Raw genomic sequence first — 27,001 nt, forward strand, 5'->3', positions numbered from 1 at the left:
CAACTGTATCAAACTGGAATTTAAACACATTGAACGGAGTGGTGCCATTAAAACAAGGGGCCTTTATTATGCTAGAGGTTTCTGGAAAAATTCGCACCGGTCTATCTTGGCATTAACGGTTTTTAATCTTTGTTTCCATATCGTGCAATTTGCCATCAACGTTACACTCTATATTGGAAAGCTTTTCGTCAAATTTGCTGACTTGTATTTCCAGGTTATCCACTCTGCCGTTCATAACTTCCGAAATTTCTTGAAGTTTCCCGTTTCTGGTTCTAGAACTTTATTCAACTTTAGCTAACAATAGCTCGTTGTTGATTTTTGAACTTTCTTGAACTTCAGCTAACAGCCGCCACTCGTTGTTGGCTTGTGCTTCTTGGAATTTTTCCATCATAGCGACAAACATTGTGCTTAAATCCATGGTGCTCGCAGTTGCACGAGTATTTACTTCAATCTCTTCTTTATCTTCAAATTCATACGTACCGATCTCGATGCCGCGACGCTGGAATTCATCTATCAACCTCTTTTGTAATTCTGCTTTATTGTCTGTGGTCGACAACTCCAGTTTACCCAATTCTTTCTTGAGTTGCTCCACTTTCAGTTCATCAAACTTAATGACTTTTTGCATGCAATCCCACTTCTGACACCAATTGTTACGTTTTTACCTTTTAAAAACGTTGGTTTATTCCCTTTAAATAAACCGGGTTCTTATTGATTGCAAAAATAAAAAGCGTCCAAATAGTTTGAAGAAAATTATAATAATAATGAGTATTTATTTTCAATGTAGACAAAACAATAAAAAAATAGGCACAATTTGATGTGCCGAACAAGGAATTGAAACACAATTTCATAACAATATAGTTTTAGATAATTAAATGAGATCATATATTAGTGCTGTAATATACTGTGGTACGATCGTGGACATTATAATAATCATAAATCGTAATCGGCGAAATTTTTACATTATCCACTTGATGAGATTTATAAAGAATAAGGTCAAATGATTTAGCTTCCTTAGCACAAAGTTCTTCAAAGTAGATAATTACAAGAGTGCCATGATTTTTAGTTTCAATTCTTTTAGCTCCAGCTGCCTTACGCATTTGTCGTATTTTATCATTTGCCAAAGTAAATCCCGAAGGTAAAACCATTTCGATTATAACCATATTACAATATTTAATTTCTTCAGATAATGGTTTGTATTCTACTCCCAAATTCACAAGCAGTTGTCCTGGGAATTGAGTTGCCTTCACTTGCGGTTGTATAATAAAGCTGGACTCGTAATTGCATGCGGTATTGATGTTATAATGATAGAATAACTGTATCAAAGAAGTTCCTTGCCCAATGGCATCGAATTGAATTTGCTTTGTAGATGAGGGTAACTGGAAGAAGATATAAATATGCATGTTTTTTTTTAATGTTAATATTGAATTCCGAAAGTTTAACTCACCAAATGTTTTTGTAGTGTGGCGAAATTATCCTTGTCAACATGGAACAAACCAGAAGTTGTTTCAATGTCATTCTCAACAAAACCTTTGAATTGAATCTCAACTTTGCCACCATCATTTAAAGCAGCATATTTTTTAAAACATTTCACCAAAACTTTCAATCCAACACTGGTGTCTCTTGCACTATCATAACCTCCCAAATGATTACGCTGGACCACCAACCACTTGATAATGGGTAAGAGTTGTTCCAGTTCTTCCGTTTCCAGTAGAGATTGCAAAATATAGGAAGTCATTTCGATGTCATTGCTTGGATATTTCTGTGAGTCATTGCAGGACCACCATTTTAAATTATTTTCACATTTTGCTTTGAGTTGTAATTTCTGTTTAATATTTTCAGTTTGAGGATGCTTTATTTTCTGGAACACCATAAAAATGTGGGCCAGCGAATATGGGTCATCTTCATTCACCACAATTTCGCTTAGGTATTGTATTGCTGCATCAATTTCCTTTTTATATTTTAGAGCGGTATCCTGGAAAAAAATAAAGAAACTCTGTATGTAGTTTTGTATTGCCTAGTAGCAAATTTTTAACATTTTGCTGGAATTAATAAATTTCATTGCATGTATGTCAAATAAATCCCTAATAATGGAGGGTAATATGGCAAAAAAATTTAATGTAAACATAACCATAATCTTTAAAAAATAAAGTCCATTGATTGTTTTTAGCACCGTTATTATCGGACAAAATGTAGCTACAAAACAATAGACACGGGACAGTAAATCATTATTTTAGTCCTCAAAATTATATTAAACTCCTAGAGGACTGAACACTTTCGGAAGCACCTCCGATTTCTATTAGAATTTCGTAAGGGATTTTATTTGCCCAATTTGTTCAGATTTCGTTATGAATTCAGAGCGAAATGTCGGAAATAAATTTTCCTTCGAATATCCCCATGTCTTTCTTCCAATTTCGATACAAGTTTGGAATGAAATCGATCCGATTTGTCTCCGACATTTCGTTTCGCAATCATGTCAACCACTTCATACAACTTTCGTTATTGGGGTATTCGAAGGGAAATACAAGTTTGGTATATATGGTAACATGGGGCGGCTTCGCCACTGGGGCGCCTTCGCCAGCACCGATTTTCTTGATAATTATAACTGCTACAGAAATGCCGTTAAAGGAAAAATTGTGAGTTTAACGAAGATCTTTCATCTCCCAAAAATTGGCATTTCTATCAAATATATGATTGCTGATGCACGCGGTTTCATGTTTTTGGGGTATTGCGAAAAATATTTATGGTAGGTATATTTTGTGATATCTTGTATACCTTTTGTGATATCAAAATTATATTTTATACCGTTAATAGACAACTACTGAAGAATGAAAATCCAAATAATTTGCATGATAAAAGTAATTATAAATGTTAATATATTCATATTATGAACTATGTAGGGGGTGGGGCGGCTACGCCATGATAGGGGTGTTGTGGGTTAATGTGAGAAATATGTCAGGTTTAACTTAAATATTGTTCTAAACCTATCTAATTTGGCAAAAATTTCATTTTTATGCCTAAATTCAAGGTACCTACTTCAATTAACGGCTAGAATATCTTTCTTTTTGTAAATTTTAGAATCATTTTTGATTATTAAATAGAAAACATGTTTCTTTTATGCATAATGTTGATATTTGGGAAGGAAGTATGGTAAATGTCATTTTTAGAGTCCGTTGATATATGTCCTATGTCGATGGCGAAGCTACCCCATGGGTGGGGAGGCTTCGCCACTTTTTAGACATTTTGTAAATGCTCAAAAATAATATTTTAAAAACAAAATTATAATCATTTATATATCAAAACTTATAGTCAAGACATGCTAATATTCTTACCAAAAATAATATTTGGAAAAACTTTAATGATGTCGATATGAGAACATTTTGAAAAAAACATGGCGAAGGCGCCCCATGTTACCATATGTAAGTTGTTCAAGGATGGACTGCATCAAATAAAATCTTCATAATTTCGAAACTATCGTCTACCGCATTTAATGGGGTTTGGAATGTATATTAAGTTTGTTTTTCTGTTTGTAACACATCGAACTAATCACTTGCGACCATATAAAGTATATATGAGGAAAAGTCAGAATTTTTTAATATTCCATTTGAAAAAAATTACAATTTTATAAAACATTATATCGAGAAGCATTGTTAATTTACTACATACTATATGTTTACAGATGTCCCAGTGAAAAAACTTGTAAATTTTCGCGGAAATTAGGAAAGAATTAAAAACAATTGATAGTTTGCAACTTGTTTTAATAAAATTCAAGCTGTTTATGCATCTGAAAAATATATACGTAATCTAAACATCGCGAAGATTTAAATGAAACAAAAACTGTACAAATCCGTTTAGTGGTTTGTATATTATAGCAAATACAACAAAATATATTAAGGAAATTTATAAAATGTTTGTATGAGAAAATATTTATTAAAATTTATTTTGTGAGTTAGTTGAAGAAAATGTAGGAAAAATAGGTCGGAGTTATTCTTCTATTTTAGTTAAATTTCACGCAAACATCATATTTTTTATTCTAATAACTTCTCGAATACATGCTAACATCTTGCGGAAGATGTGAGTATCGTTCAAATAAATGTTGGGTTCCTTTAAATGGGGTATAACCTTGAAATAAAACTATATCGGATAATGTTCATTTTGAAATTCGTGTAAATCGCGAAATCCTCAAAATCACTTGATGCACATGCGGTTTACCAATACAGCGGATTCTTCTCTTTTAATTTGTACACATTTGCCAGGATTTACTTTGGTCGCTCTGATGTAGCATCGTCTGCAGTTTAGTGTGCAACAAACTGTATAACGCTTATAATTTGCACAAAGTGCATACACTTTTTATGAGCATCCGATTTCGCTATCATTCATGAAAAAATACATTGATCTAAACCTATTTGAATAAAATCTATCAAGAGCCGTGCCACTACATTTTTTTAAACCGCTGTTTTCGCAAAAACGCGAGGGATGAGTCTGTTTCTTCATTAAAAGAAAACGATCCACAGGAAACACGATTAAATCCGCGATATTTTCAAAAACATTTTACGCACATTTTTCGGTTTTTGCAGTTGCTGTTTTCGCCCTTCTTGTGGATGGATTTTCACGACCTATGATTTATATGATCCGGACCGTCAAAAAACTAAAATATCTTGGGGTCCCAGCACAATCTGTCTGTCTGTCCGTCTGTTGTAATCACTCTGGCGTTCGCAATAATTGAGCTAGAGCGCTATATTTTTGCACTCGAGTATCTTTTTTTCATAGGCAGGTCAAGTTCGAAGATGGGCTATATCGGACCACTTTTTTGATATAGCCCCCATATAACGGTATCTCCCGATTTTCGAGATTTTGGAGATTTTAGCTAAATTTTTTGACCGAACTACCTGTAATTCCACGTTTTTGGTTCCCAGTTGTTACAAAATATCTCCACTAAAAACCGTCATCATAGGTCCATGTTTTGGTATAGCCCCCATATAACGGTACCTCCCGATTTTCGGTATTTTGAGGATTTTAGCTAAAATTTTTGCCCGAACTACCTGTAATTTGACAGTTGAGGTTCCTAGTAGTCACAAAACATCTCCACCTAAAACTGTGAACATAGGTCCATGTTTTGGTATAGGCGCCATATAACGGTACCTCCCGATTTTCGGTATTTTGAAGATTTTAGCTACAAATTTCGACCGAACTATTTGTAAGTCGACATTTGAGGTTCCCAGTGGTCACCTAACATCTCCACAAAAAACTGTCAGCATAGGTCCATGTTTTTTGTGGTCTTCTCATAAAAGAGCAGAATATCTTCTCATAAAAGAGCAGGACGACTCTCTAAGAATTAGCTATGTGCAACCGACTTGCACGCTGAATGACAGGGTTCGATTCCCACGCCTTGCCACATAAAATTTTCAATGGTGGCAAAATACCCCTTAGTAATGTTGGCGACATTTCCTGTGTATTTCAGCCATGAAAAACGTCTCTATAGCATCATCGGGCTCGGCGATAAAAACTAGGTCACATATCAATAACTTAATATGAATCCATTGATATAAGAGAAGCATCCGTTGTCCCTGCTGGGATGTTTTAGAACAATTATATAAATTATACATTTCTAAAAAATATTCGAACGTTGGAAAATTCACAGTGATTAGCCCCTTCTGCTACATGTTCAAATTGTCTTTGAATATCAGGTTCCTTTTTGGAATAACCTAAAATAAATAAATATATATACAATGCAATTTTTTATATCTCTGATGTTTGATATTTCGGAAAATTGTGAGTTTATTGAAGATCTATCGTCCAAATATTGTGCACTTGTACCTCACATATGCTTAATAATGCACGTACTTTTGCGCTTTTTAGGGTATTTCGAAAGTAGTTCATTGTGGGTATATATTGTGATATCAAAAATATATTTTATACCGGTAGAAATAACTAATAATGAATAGAAATTCAAATAATTTGCATGCAAACAAATTTATAAATCCCAAAATTATTTATATTCAATTACACACCAAAGAAGATAGTATAAGTCAGCTATACCCTCTGCCTCTGACCAAAAAAAGAAACAAACACAATAATTATGTCGTATAAAAATATATTGATTTTGTATAACGAGTTTGCTTCAAAATACGTGAAATCTATAGGTATCGTAATGTGGGGCTATACCAAATCAATTTTAGTAAACTAATTTCTGATTTTTGAAAAAGTTTGAGAATTATTTTTCGGATTTGTAATTTTAGTTGGAGCCGCCAGGGGTTTTTGGAACTCAGGAAGTGTGGACTTATCCGGAAAAATGTACCGTTGCAATAAGGACCGTGAAAAGAACCTTCTTCAAAAAAATTCCAATAGACCCGATAAGAGTCCTCAAACAGCACTTTTCCCAAATTTTGGTTGGGAGGCATTCGAAGGAGGGGACCAATATAGTCCATATTCCAATGATACATGACTGAATGAAATAATACGATGTGCAAAGTTTGGACCAATCAGAAAATCCCCTTGAGAGTTATTTTGCGTATTTGCCATTTTATTTAGGTTTCTTGTTTGTTTTTTCAGGGTTTCTTGAAGCTTTTCGGTCATAGTCTCAGGAAGTATGGACTTGCCATTGCAATTGTACCATCGCAAAGGGGACCGCAAGGAAATCTGCTGAAAAAGAATTCAAAACTATTCGAGACGATTCATAAATTTCATTTTTCCGAATTTTGTGTGGGACGTACCCGAATGTGTGGACAGATATTGGCTTACCCGATCTATCGATCGATTGCTTACTTCGCCAGTTATCGTTCACACAATGTGGGGGAGGTGTGGACCTATATTGCCTATATTCAAACTTAAACTAAGTTTGGACAAAATATTCGAATCGGTAGATCCGTTCGATAGTTATCGTGCGCACTAGCCAGCTAGACAGCAAGAGAGATAGATGAACGGACAGTGCTAAATCGACTCCAAATTGTCTAAACGAATTTCGTCCAAACATAATTGGGGACTAAAACCATTATTTCGATGAGACACATCTTTGGTCGTATATTGTATGTATCCCCTTTACTGTAAATCTTGAGGTATAAAATAGGTGGCGAGGCGAACCCATGCTGCAATATTTATATAAAAAATCCAATTGGACAACTGAACTGAAAATGTCTCTGTCATCATAGAGACAAACCCATGTAGCATGGGAGGAAATTGTGGTTCTCTACACAAAACCCATTATATATTAGGCAGTAGGCCCGTTATCTAGCAGACACATTATTACAATTTGCATCAGGGAAAAGGTCAATATTTATTTTTCCACATGTAGGCTACTTTGCCGGTATATGCTCTGCAGGATTTAAAATATGGACAAAAAATAAAATTTGGATATTTTTCATACAAAAGTAATGGTCTATGTCACCCGCTAAATAATATCAGATCATCATCAAACATTTTAGGCATCTTCTTTGACCTAAACTCTTACCTCGTAAACTCTTATTTCGTGACTCTTATTCGTGACCTAAAGGCTGAGGGTATTAAATAGTTGGCGAAGCGACCCCATGCTGCAATATTTGTATAAAAAAATCCAATTGGACCACTGAACTGAAAAATTCTCTGTCATGATAGAGACAATTTGTAATATGGGAGGAAATTGTGGTTCTCTACATAACAGTAGGCCAGTTATCTAGCATACACAATATTGCAATTTGCGTCAGGGGAAATGACAGTAGTTATTTTTCCATATGTAAGCTACTTTGCCGGTATTAAAATATGGACCAAAAACACAATTTGTATATTTTTCATACAAAAGTAATGGTCTATGTCACCCGCTAAATAATATCAGATCATCATGAACAATTGTAGGCATTTCCTTCAACCTAAACTCTTACGTCCTGCAAAATTTCGTGACTATTGAGCTGTAATTGCGACCTCTAGCGTGTTTATGATTACACTGCAAACAAACAACTGGATGTATTAGGCTGTAACTCCGTTATCTGATCACATACATCAACATAATTGACATCAATGGAAAGGTCAAGAGATCAAGGTCTTTCAAATATAACTCACGAGGGAGGAATATTTCTTTCAGGAACAAAGATTTAAGCAGTATATTAAAAATTTTCACAATTTTCACACAAAAGTTGTGGTCCATTTAACCCTCTAAATATTATCTATTATCAAATTGCAAGATTCTTCTTTGTCATATGCTCTTACCTTATTTAAAATTTCGAGGCGATCGGACGATTATTGCGACCTACAGGCCAGCTACAAAATCGGATAAAAATTATGTTTTTGGTCCATTTTACCCGCTAAATATTTCACGAACATCACCAATTAAAATAGAGATCTTTTAGAAAACCTAGAGTCTTCTTATAGAAGATCTGAGGCCTTCTTCATCTTATATCAGATCTGAACGACTTCTTATAGAACACCTGAATGTCTTCCTATAGAAGGCCTGGAGGTCATCTTGTAGAAGACCTAGAGACCATCTTACAGAAGATCTGGAGGACTTATTTTAGAAAATCTGCAGCAATTGTTATACAAGATCAGGAGGGCTTCTTATAGAAGGCATGTAGATCTTCTTATAGAAGACCAGTAGGTCTTCTTATAGAAGGCATGTAGATCTTCTTATAGAAGACCTGGAGGTCTTCTTATAGAAGTCTTCTTATAGAAGACCTGTAGGTCTACTTATACAAGATCTGGAGGTCTTCTTACAGAAGGTCTGGGAGTTTTACCGGAGAAGATCTGCGATAAGGCGAAGGCCATTTATAGTGATATTTAATTAATTCTCTTTCGAGTTGAGCTGTTATGCCTTTAGAGATACATTGAAAAATGAGGAGTCTACCGAAGTCCCACGCATCCAACCATTACACTACGTCTCACGGGTAGTAAAGCCGATGTTCAGGTGTATTAGGATATTGTTGTTGTGGCATACGAAGGCAAAGCTTGGAAACTAGTATATATATCGCACTTCATTAGATAAATGTATATGCGAAATTATGTCAGTTAATTGAAACTCCAAACTTTTCCTGCTTGGTAATCCCATAGTCCTGCTTGGTACTCCATTCGGAAAAATCTGTGCTATATGCCACAGTATGAAATATAAAAAATTTGGCTGCATTGAACTATGTTTCGGAACTTTTTTTGTTTTAATTATTAAGGCAATGATTATCTAGTAAATAAATTACAAAAAGTTAACCAAAAAATAATTATTGTTAATAAAATGTATTAAATTATAAGATGGTATTTTCTTGCAAATTTTAAATCGCACGAGGAACACACGCTCTTTGATACATAAAAACGTATAGGATCCACCAATCAAAATTTTTTGTTTTTTTTTTTTTAGATAACACTTCAGGGGAAAATACCAAATTATTATTTGCCTTAAAACGGGCTTTAAAAACTGGCTATGCTATATGGCAGAGAATCACCGAAAGGGTCAAGATCCACATAAAAGGTCATCGGGTCATCTCTAATATATTCGAAACTTGACAAGCCTTCACTTGTTATGAACACAATTGGCATAATGTATAGGACGTCGATCATAACCTCTGTCAATGTTGCAATAAATACATATTTTTTACACTCCACCATAGTATGGAGGATAGGTACATTAAAATTCTTTTCCGTTTGTAGCGCACTGAAATAATCATAGCCATGTCCGCCATGACATGTCTTTTTCCATAGTCAGGTCAAGTTCAAAGATGGACTATATCGACCCACGTTTTGTTATTGCCCCATATAAAGGTACATTCCGATATTCGGTATTTTTAAGATTTTAGCTAAAATTTTTAACCGAACTAGCAGTTATTTGACATTTGAGGTTCTACACCAAAAATTGCCAACATAGGTTCATGTTTTGGCATAGGACCCATACCATGGTACAATCCGATTTAAGGTGTTTGGAGGAGTTTGCTAGACAATTTTTCCTAAAATTGTGTATAGGATATACAACTAAATATTCCATTTTAATTCAGAATATTTTATGGTGAAGTGCGTCCTGACCGAATTTAACGATTTTTTTTTACTTATTATCTGCATATTTAGGTTCTATGACACTCACCTGGTCCTCCAAGAAAGCGTGTAGAATAAATGCCGTTACTACCAATTCATTGTGAATAGATCCACCAGTGATCGCAAACTGACCATTGTCCTTTTGCATTTGTACCAAATAGTCGAAGGCATCATCAATAATTTTCTCATCAATGCTAATGTATTGGCGAGCCTGTAACATTGATCGTGCTACATAGGCAGTAAGGCAGGTGTTTGATTTACTGCGACCCCTTCCAAATTGGCTGTATGAACCATTTTTATGTTTATAGGTTATTTGCTGTTGATATCCAAGTTCGAGGGAATTTTTTAATTTCTCAACCATGGAGGAAGAGGTATTACTATCGTCAGCATTCAAATATTCCAATAACGAAAGGTTTGTTACAAATGTATGCATATTTTCTTCTCCACAGGCAATTGGGGTGCTTAGCAGCTGATCTATATTCTCCATTATGGGTGCCAAAATATCTCCTACAACCATTAGCTCTAAATGTTGCGAGTCCATAACAATGTTATTTGGAATCATGGCTTTAAAGGTATCTTCAACAGAATTTTCATTTGATCCGATGTTCAAAAGATGAGCTTCATTTTTATATTGGGTCGCAACGTCGCTTTCTACTTTCAGATTTCGATGTATGGTTTCTTCGAACAATGAAGTTGAAGCTTTGATCTTCAACATTATTTCACCCACAACTTTGGGTTTTACTCTAAACATTATGGTCTCCTTGGTCATGGAGGCAACACACACTTTTTTAATTAGCTTATCAGCATCAAGGGTTTCTTCCATGAGTTTATATTCATTATCTAGAATCTCAAGGCTAATCTCTGTTTCGAAATCTTCTTCCATATTATTCCATATTTTAATGGGTATTGCTATGACTTCACCCAACTTAATAGAATATGGAAGGCTTGTATGCAAAGAAATGGGTTTAAACACATGAACCTTTGTTGGTTTTTGGGTTAAACAAAATCCGGTTTGTGGATTTAAAGAAAATCCAGTAATAACCCATGATGATGCCGAATCCTCGGGTATTTGTTTGGTGAATGTGGCCAAACCATTAGAATCGGTGCTGTTAAAGATAATAAAAAGTACAAAGTAATCGTATATAAATATTTAAATCACGAAAAAAGCAAATATTACCTCTCAATATCTTCAAAAATCCAGGTTTCGGCTGGAAGTTCTTCATTCAAAGTTGCATATTCTTCTATACGATTTTCTTCGCATGATGTTTTGTCATCATCGGATTCACTAGGAACAGGCCAATTTCTCCTATGTTTTGGGAATCTAAAAACTCTTTCTGCATTGGGAAAAAAATAATTCAAGATTATAGGCTGATTGAAAGCAGATAGACTAAAACAAAACTTTTTAAATCCTCCACCCTAAAATTAACTGAACTAAAATGGATTACTTTGTTTCCTTTCCTGTTCACAATTTAGGTGGAAAAGTTCTTGTATATAAAAATGTGTAAATGTCTTCAATCGGGCGGTACCTGTATTAAAATGCGGACATATGTTGACAATTTTTGATAGAGAAGTTATGTGGCCACTGAGAACCTAAAATGGCAAATAGAATGTAGTTCGGTCAAATAATGCAGCTAAAATTCTCATAGATCCATAACATCTACTCGTATGTTGACATTCACCTCACATTTTTGTAGTTGACTGTATCCTTAATTTGTGGGCGGTTGCGTATCTTTGGACCAGAGTCGGAGAAAAAAGTATAAAAATTGGATATTTTCAAACGATTTTTACTATTTTTACCATTAAGAAGCGTTCATAGACATTTCGCATATTCCAGAAAATTGTTTATTGAAGCCTTTGCTACAATATTGTGGTTGACTGTTTTCTTGAAATTTGAACGGTTTAATATCTATGGAGCAGAATCCTAGAAAAGATGATAAAAATCACAATTCTTTTGCTATTTTGAGCATTAAGATCCGTTTCTACAGAGTTCGTATATTGAGATCTGAGGTACATTTTGGTAGTTGGTTGTTTGCTTCAAATTTGATCGGTTTGATAGCTGTATAACAAAACTTGAGAAAAATTTTAAAAGAAATTTTACCATGGCGAAGATATGGTCCTGACTAAATGACCCTTTTTGCATCAAAGCCTCAAACCTTTGGAGGCCTATAACCTCGAAAGTTGATGAGATAGGGAAAAACGGCGAGACACGTGTCTTCTCATTTTTGGTGTTCTATCACACTGTGGAGTCAGAATATGGTTAATAAAACATGACTCAAAAAACAAGTAAGCAAAGGCTATAGTCTGACGGAGCCGACCATGTGATACCCTACACCACAACCTGTAGGTATTAGCTATGTACAACTGCCTAGCACGCTGAATGTCCGGCTTCGATTCCCATCAAATTGTCTACGGTGGCAAAATGCCTCTTAGTAATGTTGGCGATATATTATATGGATGAAATAATACGATGTGTAAAGTTTCGACCAATCAGAAAATCCCCTTAAGGGTTAACTTAAGGATTGGCGGCGCAAGTACAATCTGCTGAAAAAAATTCAAAACGATTCGAGAGGACTCTTAAATTTCCCTTTTCCAAATTTTGTGGGGAGGTACCCTAAGGACCGATATAGTCTTATCCGATCTATATCTGGAAGGAGTAATAATATATGGATAGTTTGGAGCAAATCGATTGCTCATTTCGCCAGTTATCGTTCACACAATTTTTCGAAAATAATTTTGAACTTTTTTGGGGGAGGTGTGGACCGACATAGCCTACATTCGAACTTAAACAAATTTTGAGCAAAATATTACGTTGTATAAAATTTGGTTCTAATCGGTAGATCCGTTCGAGAGGGACAGATGAACGGACAGCGCTAAAAAGACTCCAAATTGTCTGAAACGAATTTCGTCCATATATACTTGAGGTCTAAAACCAATATTTCGATGAGACACATCTTTGGTCGTATTTTGTTTGTATCCCCTTTCTTTATGATTACACTACAAACAAAAAACTGGATATATTAGGCTGTAACTCTGTAATGTGATCACGTACATCAACATAATTGACATCAATTGAAAAGTCAAGAGATCGTCTTCCAAATATAACTCACGATTGGGGAAGGTGTCTTTCAGGAACAAAGATATAAGCTGTTTATTAAAAATTTTCTAAATATTATCTGATCGACATCTGAAATTGCAAGCTTCTTCTTTGTCATATAATCTTACCTTATTTAAAATTTCGAGGCGATCGGACTATTATTGCGACCTACAGAGCAGCTGCAAAATCTGATAAAAATTATGTTTTTGGTCCATTTCATCCGCTAAATATTTCACGATCATCACCAATCAAAATAGCGATCTATTCTGATGTGAAGCCCACCTCCATACCAAATTTCGTGACGATCGGTCCATAATTGCGGCCTGGAGTTTGATTACAATTTATAATGGACAGACGGACACACGGACGGACGGACGGACGGACACACATCTCAAAATCGCTTTATCTCGCCGAGATATGAAGATTGGTATACCACATTGGGGGTCTCCGACGAATATTTCGCGGTGTTACATGAATTTTTCCCAAAACAAACTTATAATACCCTTTCCACATAGTGGTGTAGGGTATAATTACACACAGTGTAATTATTGCCAACCGAGTTTAGTTTACTTGAAAATTTGTATTCGTTTAATAGAAAATGTTCTTATAAAACAATTTACAGCATAGACCGCCATTCCCCCAAACATCCATTAACATTAACAAACGAAAATGAAGACAAGTAAGCCAAGGATATATTCGGACGGGCCGATCATTTGATACCCTACACCAAGGAATTAGACTTCCACAAACCAAAATTTCTTTATGGAACAAATAAACTTATTCTAAAACAAGTAAGCAAAGGCTATAGTCGGACGGGCCGACCATGTGATACCCTACACCACAACCTCTAGGAATTAGCTATGTGCAACCGCCTTGGACGCTGAAAGTCGGGGTTCGATTCCCAGGCCTGGTCACACCAAATTTTAAACAGTGGCAAAATATCCCTTTGTAATTTTGGCTATATTTTCTGAGTATTTCAGCCAAGAAAACCGTCTCTACAAGTGGCAACTTAGGACACGCCGTTCGGAATCGGCGATAAAAACTAGGTGACATATCAATAACTTAATTTGTAGCATTGGAGGAAATTGTGGTTCTCTATACAAAACCCATTATATATTAGGCAGTAGGCCCGTTACCTAGCAGACACATTAGTGCAATTTGCATCAGGGGAAAGGTCAGTAGTTATTTTTCCATATGTAGGCTACTTTGCCGGCATATGCCATCCAGGAATTAAAATATGGACCAAAAATAAAATTTTTATATTTTTCATACGAAAGTTTGTATCCTGAAAATCATGAAAAATTATAGACATTTTCTTTTACCTAAACTCTTACCTCGTGCAAAATTTCGTGACTATTGAGCTATAATTGCGATCTCTGGCTTCTTTGTGATTACACTACAATTGATTAGGCTGTAACTATGTTATCTGATCACGTACATCAACATGATTGACATCAATGGAAAGGTCAAGAGATCGGCTTCCAAATATAACTCACGAGGGAGGATTGTGTCTTTCAGAAACAAAGGTATAAGCTGTATATTAAAAATTTTCACAATTTTCACACAAAAGTTGTGGTCCATTTAACCCTCTAAATATTATCCGATCGCCATCTCAAATTGCAGGCATCTTCTTTGTCATACACTCTTACCTTTCTTAAATTTTCGCGTTGATCGGACTATTATTGCGACCTACAGAGCCGCTACAAAATTGGATAAAAATTATGTTTTTGGTCCATTTCACCCGCTAAATATTTTGCGATCATCACCAATTAAAATAGCGACCTATTCTGATGTGAAGCCGACCTCCATACCAAATTTCGTGACGATCGGTTCATAATTGCGGCCTGGAGTTTGATTACAATTTATAATGGACAGACGGACACACGGACGGACGGACGGACGGACACACATCTCAAAATCGCTTTATCTCGTCGAGATATGAAGATTGGTATACCACATTGGGGGTCTCCGACGAATATTTCGCGGTGTTACATGCATTTTTCCCAAAATTTTTCCTTTCCACATAGGGGATAAAAATATATTTGTGGATTTCTGGCACCGTATCACACCAAGGTTATAAAATAATAAAATATAGTATCCCAAAAGGGACAAGAGAGATTTCTCTCATATCAATGAGTGAGTGTACCCCGATTCATATTCGCTCAAAAATATGGGACCCGCGAAATTAATAACCTGCAAAATAATTGAGATACGTCACTGAAATGTGGTACAAACTCAGCTTGTACCTGTGGGCAATAATGGGCCAAATATGAACAATATCGGCTGATGTTTTGGTATAGCCCCCATATAACGGTACCGTAAGATTTTCGGTATTTTGAGGATTTAAGCTACAAATTTGTAGCAAATTACCTGTAATTTGGTACTTAGGGTACTTAGTGGTCACAAAATATTTGCACCAAAAATTATGGACTTATGTAACGCCCATGTAACCGCACCTCCCATGTAACCGCACCTCCCAATTTAAGGTATTTTGAATATCATGACCACATTTTTAAACCAACTTGGCTGTAATTTTGCATTACGAGTTCTCACTGCGTATAAATCTTCTTACAAAACATTTTCAACATGGATTTATGTTTCGATATAGCCCCTTTTATGTTTCCCCCGATTCGTTGAATTTTTACTTTTTATCCCATGTTTAATAACATTTTTATCTATAATATGGTATTATAGTGTCTCCGGGGGGTAGAAATCGTCCTTACAAATATTTCTCAAGATAGCTCCATATTTGGATTTAGCTCCCATACAAAGGCACAGCTAAATTTGTATGAATTTTATGCAAAATCCCTTATTTTAAAAGTGCAGTCATCAAAATATTTGCAAATATTTGCAGCCCTAATGTGGTTATTCCGTATCCAGAGAGTCCCCAAAAAATAATCAAAATAATCATTCCCCAAAAAATAATCGAACCTATGTTCGGCCAAGTTTACAAGATGCACTCTATGGACCAAGCGCGTACAACCCCTAAAAATACTAAAAATTTTATTTTTTGAAAATGTATTGCTATATAACTAAGTAGCTCCATGCCCCAAACTAATTTTTATAATTTAAATCTCACCCTCTGCTATTAATTAAAAATAAATCTTGTCCAGTTTCATTACGAATTTATTTAACATTTAAACAAATATGAAGTTATTTTTTTGCAACAATTTTTTAAAATCTGATGCAACAAAAACTCTTGTATTTGATAGGGAATAACTGAGTGAATATTTACAACAACAAAAATGAAAAAAAAAACAAAATCTTTGTCTGCAAAGTGTCTGTAATCGATACAATGGAAAATATTTCGCAATTTTATAGTTCGATTTTTTGACTTTCGCGCCGCTAGATCAGTGGTCCTAAGACACCGCTTGTAGAGAAGTTTTGCATGGCTGAAATACTCAGAAAATTTCGCCAACATTACTGAAGGGTATTTTGCCACCGTTGAAAATTTGATGTTACCTGCCTGGGGAATCGTTTTGAAAAAAGGTGACAAACCGACCCATGCTGCAATGTATGTATAAAAATCCAATTGGACAATTAATACGCTAAGGCACCATATATGGTAACATGGGGCGGCTTCGCCACTGGGGCGTCTTCGCCAGCGCCGATTTTCTTGATAACTATAACTGCTAGAGAAATGCAGTTAAAGGAAAAATTGTGAGTTTAACGAGGATCTTTCATCTCCCAATAATTGGCATTTCTATAAAATATATGATTGCTGATACACGCGGTTCAATGTTTTTGGGGTATTGCGAAAAATATTCATGGTAGGTATATTTTGTGCTATCTTGTATACCTTTGTGTGAGAAATATGTCAGGTTTAAATTAAATTGTTTATGCTATTGATATACCACGCTATAATATGAAGTTCAAAATAGACATTGAAATAGCAAAAATTCCCACAGAGCTGAATTTTGGTGGAGAGCTAGGGTTTGCCATTAGAAGCAACGTCCTAAAAGTCCCCATCGATCCAATGTGTGCAAAAAATTATTCGGGGTCAAAGGTCAAATTTTAAGGGTTTTTTAGGCTCTCGGATTTATTTTTTGAAAACGGTTGATCTAATCAAAAAGTGACTAAAGTAAATATTGTAGACCGGAAAATTATCTACAAGTTTGACTTTTATAATTTTTTCCTAGGAGGAACCATTTTTGAGATATAGCTGTTCTAAAAAACACATGATTTTTATGCACTTATAAGGGAAATATGCACATGTTCAGACGAACCGGCTAAAATAAGCGAAGTAATCGGGTCTGTCCCCCAAAAAATATATGTATTCTTGAAGAGCGAAATTATTGCTATCTTCTAAAAAAATCCAACAAAATCGGAGCGTGTTTAGTAGAGTTATTCAATGTTAGAGTCATTTTATGCGAAAATAGCCCATTTAACCCACATGTATAATCGAAAGCCCAACGGGAACGACCCCAACGAAAACGCTGATTACGGAAATGTATAATTTTCAACGGTTGCGAATCCGGTTCGCCGGTTATTATACCCGAAAGACCAAATTTAAAAACCGGGTTAGACCCGGTTCTACTGAACCGATTACTGCAAAGTGGATATCGTTTGAAATCTTACGGAAGTATCTAACACATAGTGTCGTTACTTTAACCGGTTCTCCTCATAATGTACTTACGCGGCTAATTCTTTATTTGACCTTTAGATCGCGATATCTCGAAAATGGTCCGTCTTTTTTAAGAATCATAAAGACCACTCTTGTAGACAATTATTGAATCTACAACTTTTACTTTAGCCGGCTTTTGCTAAGTCTTACCGTTTTTGAGAAAAATTAAAAAACTGAATAATGCCTCCAAAAATGACCTTTGACCCCGAATAACTTGTTTTGCACACATGGCATCGATGGGGACTTTTAGGACGTTGCTTCTAATGGCAAACCCTAGCTCTCCACCAAAATTCAGCTTTGTGGGAATTTTTGCTATTTCCCCTTATACGCATGTCTATTTTGACCGGACTATATCTAATTTGGCAAAAATCTCATTTTTATGCCTAAATTCAAGGTACCTACTTTAATTAACGGCTAGAATATGTTTCTTTTTGTAAATTTTAGAATCATTATAGATTATTAAATAGAAAACATGTTCCTTTTATGCATAATGTTGATATTTGAGGAGGAAGTATGGTAAATGCAAGTTTTAGTGTCCGTTGATATATATCCTATGTCGATGGCGAAGCTACCCCATGGGTGGGAAGGCTTCGCCACTTTTTAGACATTTTGTAAATTCTCAAAAATAATATTTTAAAAGCAAAATAATAATCATTTATATATCAAAACTTATAGTCAAGATATGCTAATATTCTTACCAACAAGTAAAAAAGTATCAGTCGGTTTTGCCGACAGAGATATACCCTCAGCCTGTGTATATTGAAACAATTTTTTCCCAAAATACGTGTGTTTTTAGGGGGTTTTTACAATTTTGGGCAAAAATTTTGATTAGGATTAAAGATCAAAAGTTTTGCGGAGTAGATACTAAAAGGAATGGATCGACATTGACCGTTATGGAAGTGGATCTCCAGCCAAAACATATGGTGCCATAGGGGGGTTTTTACACTCTTCGGGCTGTTTGCTCAAGAAGTATGGACTTGCCCCTAAAAAAACTTTTACCATCGTAATTGAAGCAGCGAATACAAGTTGCTTCAACAAAAATCAAAGTGATTCGATATTAGGTCTTAAAGTGAACTTATCCGAAATTTTGTGTGGGAGGTACCGGATGGAGTGGACCAATATAGTCCATATTTGAACCTGATCTATATCTGGTAGATATATTAGGATGTATAAAGTATAGACCAATTCGGTCACTCCCTTCAAGAGTTACCGTACGAACAATTTTTCCGAACATTTGTGGGGGAGGTATCTTCAAACTTAAACTATGTTTGGACAAAATATTACTAACTATTACGAATCGGCAGATTCGTTCGAGAGTTATCTTGCGCTCCAACCACCTCACACGGTGTCATAGGGGTTTTTTGCATCTTTCATGCTATTTTGTCAGGAAGTATGGACTTGCCCTTGATGAAACTTGTACCGTCGTATGGACCGAATCGGCAGATTCGTTCGAGAGTTATCTTGCGCTCCAACCACCTCACACGGTGTCATAGGGGTTTTTTGCATCTTTCATGCTATTTTGTCAGGAAGTATGGACTTGCCCTTGATGAAACTTGTACCGTCGTATGGAGGCCAGTGAATACAAGTTGCTAAAACAAAAAACAAAGCGATTCGAGAGCTGGTCCTAAACTAAACTTATCTCAAATTTTGTGTGGGAGGTACCCGAAGGAGTGGATCGATTAAGTCCATATTGGAACCTCATCTAAGTCTGGTAGATATTTAACGATAAGCAAAGTATGGACCAAATCGGTTGCTCCCTTCAAGAGTTATCGTACGTATAATTTTTCCGAACTTTTGTGGGGGAGGTACCGAAAGGAGTGGACCGATAAAACCCATCTTCGAACTTAAACTAAGTTTGGACAAAATATTACGAAAGCCAAGTTTTGGATCGAATCGGTTGATCCGTTCGAGAGTTATCGTGCGCTCCAGCCAGCCAGACAGACGGACGGACATTGCTCATTCGACTCCAAATTGTCTGAAACACATTTCGTCCAAACATACTTGGGGTCTAAAACCATTATTTCGATGAGGCACATTTTGCCCGTATGAAAGTGTATATACCCTCGTTAGCATAAATGTTGAGGGTATAAAAATGTGTTCAGCCAGGTGAAAGCTGCCGCCTATGGGGCTATATCAAAGTGTCTACCTATCTTTAAAATTTTTGGTGAACAAATTTTGTAACTACAGGGAACCTCAAAAGTCAAACTTTGTAACTACAGGGAAACTCAAAAGTCAAATTACAGGTAGTTCGGTTAAAAATTGTAGCAACATTTTTCAAAATACGGAAAATCGGGAGGTACCGTTATATGGGGGCTATACGAAAACATGGACCTATGTTGGCGGGTTTGGGTGGAGATTTTTTTGTTTTTTTTTTTTAATTCTATGAACTGAAAAAATGTCTCTTACGACACCACTTGGTTGAAATACACAGGAAATGTAAGCCAGCATTACTCTGAAGTAAATCAGAATGGCGTTAAGTTCACCCGGGCCGAACTTTCTATAACCTTCACAAACTTATTTTTACAAGGGATATTTTGTACCTGTTATAGCGTGGCTTAAACTTTAAAAATGCGAAAATTGAGAAGACTGTTAAGGGAGCTGTATCAAAACGTGGGCCTATATCGAGAAATTTCTGAAGGAAAGTTTTACAACTCCTACCAAGACCAAATAACAAGATTTCATCCGTTCATGTTTGGAAATGACGTACGGTTCTTTTCGGAAATATTTTATACCCACCTCTCCCCCCCCCCCAAACACCAAATGCCATCCATTTCGGTTTGAAACCTTCAAAATACCGAAAATTGGGGGCTATGTAAAAATGTTAAACTATACCGACAAATTTCTGGGGGATACTTTGATACCCCCAACGAAGCCTAAATACCAAATTACATCCATTTCAGTTTGATAATGACACTGAAACCTTAAAATTACCGAAAATCGGGAGGTACCCTTCTATTCGGTCTATATAATGATGTGAACCTATACCAATAAATTTCTGGTGGATAGTTTAATACCCCCAACGAACACTAAATGCCAAATTTCAGCCATTTCAGTTAGATATTGAGTCCACAACCTTCAAAATAACAAGCATGCGGAGATACCCTTATATGGGGGCTATATGAACACGTGTACCTATACCGACAAATTTCCGTTGAAAAGTTGTATACCCCTAATGAAGACTAAATGCAAAATTTCAGACATTTCGGTGTTATATTGAACCCACAACTTTGAAAATGCCGAAAATGGTAGGTACCATCTATGGCGGCTATTCTGAAAACGAGGACATGTACTGAAATCCTTTTCTTGAATATTTTATACCCCCAACGAAGACTAAAGGCCACATTTCAGCTACTTCGGTTGGATATTGAGGCCACAACCATCAAAATACCGAAAATCGGAAGTACCCTTCTATGGGGGCTTATGATAACGTGGACCTATAGCGACAATTTACTGGTGAAAAGTTTCATACCCCCAACGAAGACCAAATGCCAAATTTCCATCAAATTCTAAGTGGTAAAACCAACTGATGGTTTGTAAGGTACTGAGACGTGGGTATAAATATTCTTGGAGAATGTATTTCTTACGGCAGTTAATCGACAAATTTGTATATCGTCACCATAAATGCCCGAAGACGTAACCGACATGAAAATCGAAATTCGTTTTTTTACGTAATATGATACATAAAGCTAAAATACATGCTCTGGCAAAATTTCAAGTTTCTATGTTCAAAAACAACGATCCTATTCAAGAAATGGCATTTCGGAAAATGGGATAATATTGCATATTTTGTTGTAATGGAGGATCTCAAAACTAAGCCTCAGCGGTTTTGGTTTCTCTACTTATTACCCTTCGTATATGATCGATAATATCCCATATACTCCCCTTCATAACATTAATATTCCATAAAACAGTTTTTAATTTCACAACGTTTTTTGCTTCTCCTGTAAAGTTTTGATTTTGTGGGTTACGTCTTCGGGCATTTATGGTGACGATATGTTTTTCATCAGAGAGAGAAAGGGAATTACTTTTCTGACAGCGCATACAACATTGGCCTCCTCTGTGCGTCCGATCGCTACACGCAGAGAAGAGATATTGTAGGAGCAATCATATTCTAAGAATAAAATAATGTATTGTAAAAATCTGAAAATATATATTGTGGTTACAACAACATATTTTGTGTCATTATGCTGCCTGACACAAAATATATGGTTGAAACAACAGTACATATTTTCAGATTTTTACTATACACTATTTTGTTCTTAGAATACACGGTGTGCCTTAACTAAATTTAAATGAAAGGAGCTTAAACCTTGAAAGTTTTTGCAGTTTCTGAAACTACAATGCTCATAGATGGAAAAAAAAAAATAAAAAAATCGCCTTAGGAATTTAACGACTGGACTATAATGACTGAGTATTTAGATGTCTTAGAAACATCATCAATATTTCTGAAACTTCAACCATGCCTATATTTATGCTCTGGGTACTATTTCTGTGATTACCCTACTCTGTGACAATCGAAATATCGTCAATCGTCATAAGGACAATTTCTTCTTGTTATAGTAGGTGTCCTCTGGACAGAAGACATATTACAGACCTTCCTTAGATAAATTATCATTGTTTGATCTTCTAAAGGTATAATACAAATCATCCTGAAGAATTTAATATTTAATATTTCCAATATTTGTTAACAATACTCACTTGGCTGGGGAATTTTAGCATTTGTAAGTGTAAGAAATCCATCCATTTCTCCAGGTCGAATTATGTTCTCATTTTCTTTTAATGTCTCCGACTCATAATTACATAAAGCGTCAAAAATATTTGTATAGTTGAAATCATAAACAGATCTTGATTTTTTAGTTTTTGAAAAGACACGTTGATCAACAGCCATTAGACCTACAAATGACTCCGGATCAGTTTGAATTTTCAATGTTAAATCTTCACCAGTTTTAATTTCTTCTGGAGCTGAAATTTCCAACTATAAAAGAAGAAAGATATTCATCAAACCATTGGATATTCGAACAACAGCAACAACATACCTTTTGTTGAAAACTAGTCTTTAGTGAAATAAATTCAGAGCTGTGATATATTTCTCCATTATCTCCAATAAAATATGCAAATATTTTAGCATAAGGAAGCATATCAAAAGTGACTGGAATTTTTACGACATATCTTTTCTCTTTCTCCTTCAAGTGAACAAACTCATGATAGAGAATTACACCATTTGCCATGATAAGATATGCAAAATCGGATTTACTTGTTCTGATGTCAATGGGTACCTCGTCACCTATTTTGAAACTGAAACAAAAAACAAACAAAGTTTTTTTTGTGTTTGTAATGAAGTCTGGTGTCTGATGAGAAACTGCAATGGGAACTCTATAAGAATGGTAAAATTTTGTTAAGGTATTCAACATCGAATTCAAGGGTGAATTACTGCCTAATTTGTGTTCAGCGGCACAAATCAAGGTTCCTATATTCCTCTTTTATACCCTCAGTCTTTAGACTAATGATAAGTTGATTCAGGAATGTCCGTCCGTCTCTCTGGCTGGAGCGCATGATTACTTTCGAAAGGATCAGCCAATTCGGTCCAACAAAAATTGGACTTGGTAATATTTTGTCCAAATATCGGTCCACTCCTTCGGGCACTTCCTATGCGTTGAAGACCCAATGCAAGTATAATTCGGGAGATCACATTCAACAGTGTCATAAAGTGTACCCAACGGATAATAAAGGTAGTCACTTCACAATTATTAGATCCTTCTGTTCAAATTCGCAGTGGCAAAAAAAATGGCAGTTAGCAGTACCAGATTTAAGCATCTCGATATTCATAAGGGCGCCTGGCTGTCGCGAAATCAAAGAAATCAAATTGATCACGTTGTAATAGATGGAAGACATTCATCGAGCGTGTTGGAAACGTCGCAACAACACCTAAAGGCGACGCACTATATTATATCTGCCATGACCAAAAGCATGAGTTAAAACATCTGGTCGCCAGCTGAACGAAAGACTTGAAAGACTCACTCAACATTAGCTTTATCTGCGCTCATGCTCCAACCGAAGACAAGGGGGAACAGACCAAAGATATATTGTACGAGCGCCTAGAAGAAACATTTGACCGTTAACCTGGCCATGCCATTAAATTATTCTACGCGATTTTAGTGCCAAAATTGGAAAGGAGAATATCTTTGGCACAAGAGTCGGGAACTTCAGTCTCCCCAGTGAAACATCTGACAATGGAATGAGGCTGATAGACTTGATAGTTAGCAGTACCAGATTTAAGCATCTCGATATTCATAAGGGCACCTGGCTGTCTCCAGATCAAAGAACAATAAATCGAGTTGATCACGTTGTGATAAATGGAAGACATTCGTCGAGCGTGTTGGATGTACGATCGTTCCGAGGAACAAACATAGTCTCGGACCACTACATTGTTGCAGCAAAGGAAAGTACCCATCTAAACGTCGCAAATAAAGCACGAACAGACACAGCACGGAAGTTGGACATCGGTAAGCTGCAAACACAACAGATAGCTAAAGCATATTCCACTCAACTGACCCAACTGCTTAATCAAAGCACTCCTCGTCCCAATAACATATCAGCACAATGGCAAAGTATTACCCACTCAATGCAAACAGTCGCAAAATCCATACTTGGATACCAGAGACCTCCACCAAGGAATCCATGGTATCATCAGGAGTGTCGCGCTGCTACCGAAGAAACAAATGCGGCATATAGGGCTGCTCTACAATCAGTAGCAACGCTTAGCGCTCGAGAGAGGTATCGGAAGAAAAAGAGAGAAGAGAAACTGGACTAATGGATAATTGCAGTGAACTTCATACAGTTGTTGTTGCAAAAATAAATAAGAGAACAATAACAAGATCAAAGCAAACATAGAAAAGTAGTGATTGGAATTCTTACGTCTTTTCCGCAGAAAAAAAGAGAGATGGAAAAGCGGGAATGCGAAAAAATCGAGATGTTCAGGAGCCAGAATAAATTCCGAAAAAGCATCAAACTGAAGGCTTTGATGATTGCACATCCTCCTGCAGAGACCAGCAAGCTAATTTGGTAACTGACACAGATAGTGTGCTCGGGATATGGAAAGAAATTTTTTCCAAACTGCTGGTTTCCAATATTAAAGAAGACAACGAAGATATCACAGATCTAATCGCAGAAGATGAGGTAAAGACAGCAATAAACCGGCTGAAGAATAATAAGGCTGCAGGAGACGATGGCATACCAACCGAGCTGTTCAAATCCGGAGGCGACACGCTGATAAGGTGTATGCATCAGCTAGTTAGCACCATCTGGCAGGAAGAACGCGTACCCGACGATTGGAACGTGAGCATACTATGTCCAGTACACAAGAAGGTAGATAAGATTGTGTGCTCCAATTACAGGGGCATAAGTCTGCTCCCTATTGCATATAAGATAGTATCTGGCATATTGTGTGAGCGACTAAAGCCTATGGTCAATGAAATAATTGGTTCCTATCAGTGCGTCTTTAGGCCGAGCAAATCCACCATTGACCAGATATTTAGCTTGAAGCAAATCCTGAAAAGCATCCAAGAAATGCAGGTCGACATCTTCCATCTTTTTGTCGATTATAAAGCAGCATTCGACAGCCCTATACGTTCAAAGGTGTTCCAAGCCATGTCTGATTTTGGTATTTCCGCAAAGCTCACTCGGCTTTGTAAAATGACATTAACTGAGACTCGGTTCTCAGTTAAAATAGAAACAAGTAAGAATGGCGTTACGTTCGGCCGGGCCGAACTTGTTATACCCTCCACCACGAGTTGTATTGAAGTAAAATGGAAAAAATAGTTTCAATTCGTGTATGAAGACAACTTAATACAAAATTTCAGCAATTTCGGCAAAACAATGTGAGGCACCGTTTTATCGGGGGTATTTCAAAACGTCGATCTATGCGGACAAATATCTGCCGGAAAGTTTTATAAACTCAAAGAAAATTTCAGCCATTTTGGTGGAATATTGAAGCCGCAATCTTCAAAATACCGAACATCGGGAGGTACCTTTCCATGGGGGCTATATGAAGGCGTGGACCCATACCGGCAAATTTAAAGGGGAAGTTTAAGTATCCCCAACCAAGTCTAAATACCAAATTTCAGCCATTTCGGAGGAAAATTGTGGCCACAATCTTCAAAATACCGAAAATCGGGAGGTACCTTTGTATGGGGACTATATGAAGGCGTGGACCTATACCGACAAATTTATAGGAGGAAGTTGTATACCCCCAACAAAGGCCATATACCAAACTTCAGCCATTTCGGTGGAATATTGAGGCCACAACGTTCAAAATACCGAAAATCGGGAGGTACCGTTGTATGGGGACTATATGAAGGCGTGGACCTATACCGACAAATCTAAAGAGGAAAGTTGAGAACCCCCAAACGATGTCTACATACCAAATTTCAGCCATTTCGGAGGAAAATTGAGGCCACAACCTTCAAAATACCGAAAATCGGGAGGTACCGTTGTATGGGGACTATAAGAAGGCGTGGACCTATACCGACAAATTTATAGGGGGAAGTTGTATACCCCCAACAAAGGCTATATACCAAACTTCAGCCATTTCGGTGGAATATTGAGGAAACAACGTTCAAAATACCGAAAATCGGGAGTTACCGTTCTATGGGGGCTATATGAAGGCATGGACCCATATCGATAAAATTCAGGGGGAAGGTTTTATACCCACAACTTAGACTAAGTACCAAATTTCAGCCATATCGGTGTGATAATGAAACTAAAACCTTCAAAATACCGAATATCGGGAGGTACCGTTCTATGGGGGCTATATGAAGACGTGGACCGGTACCGACAAAATTCTGGGGGAAAGTTTTATACCCTTAAAGAAGACTAAGTACCAAATTTCAGTCATTTCGGTGTGATAATGAAGCTAGTACCTTCAAAATACCGAAAATCGGGTGGTACCGTTCTATGGGGACTATATCAAAACGTGGACCGATATAGCCCATTTTCAATACTAACCAACTAAGTACCAAATTTCAGCCATATCGGTGTGATAATGAAACTAAAACCTTCAAAATATCGAAAATCGGGAGGTACTGTTCTATGGGGGCTATATGAAAACGTGGACCGGTACCGACAAAATTCTGGGGGAAAGTTTTATACCCCACGGTGCTCTTGAAACAATTTTAAATGGAAGGTGCTTACACCTCGGAAGTTTTTGCGGATTCTGAAACTACAATGTTCATAGATGAGAACAATCAAAAAACAAAAAAAATCGCCGGAGCGCTTTTTAAATAAATCGCGATTCAAGTTGACATTTTTAG

The 27,001-nt window shown here is 36.4% G+C and overlaps 1 protein-coding gene across 1 annotated transcript in view; it reads right to left on the reverse strand.

Moving 5' to 3' along the window:
- Positions 1-736: 736 nt before the first annotated feature.
- Positions 737-27,001, reverse strand: part of LOC141394920 (thioester-containing protein 1 allele R1-like) — a 39,704-nt gene continuing 13,439 nt past the window's right edge. The window contains exons 3-8 of the mRNA XM_073970080.1: positions 22,730-22,988; positions 22,392-22,668; positions 11,153-11,309; positions 10,025-11,081; positions 1,445-1,972; positions 737-1,376 (exon numbers count right to left, since the gene is read on the reverse strand). Of these exons, the coding sequence (XP_073826181.1) occupies positions 879-1,376; positions 1,445-1,972; positions 10,025-11,081; positions 11,153-11,309; positions 22,392-22,668; positions 22,730-22,988 (2,776 nt within the window). The 3' untranslated portion in view covers positions 737-878. The remainder of the gene's footprint in view (positions 1,377-1,444; positions 1,973-10,024; positions 11,082-11,152; positions 11,310-22,391; positions 22,669-22,729; positions 22,989-27,001) is intronic.

The sequence above is a fragment of the Musca autumnalis genome, unplaced genomic scaffold (assembly GCF_047663935.1).
Source record: "Musca autumnalis isolate F117 unplaced genomic scaffold, ASM4766393v1 scaffold_2, whole genome shotgun sequence".
Taxonomy (NCBI): domain Eukaryota; kingdom Metazoa; phylum Arthropoda; class Insecta; order Diptera; family Muscidae; genus Musca; species Musca autumnalis.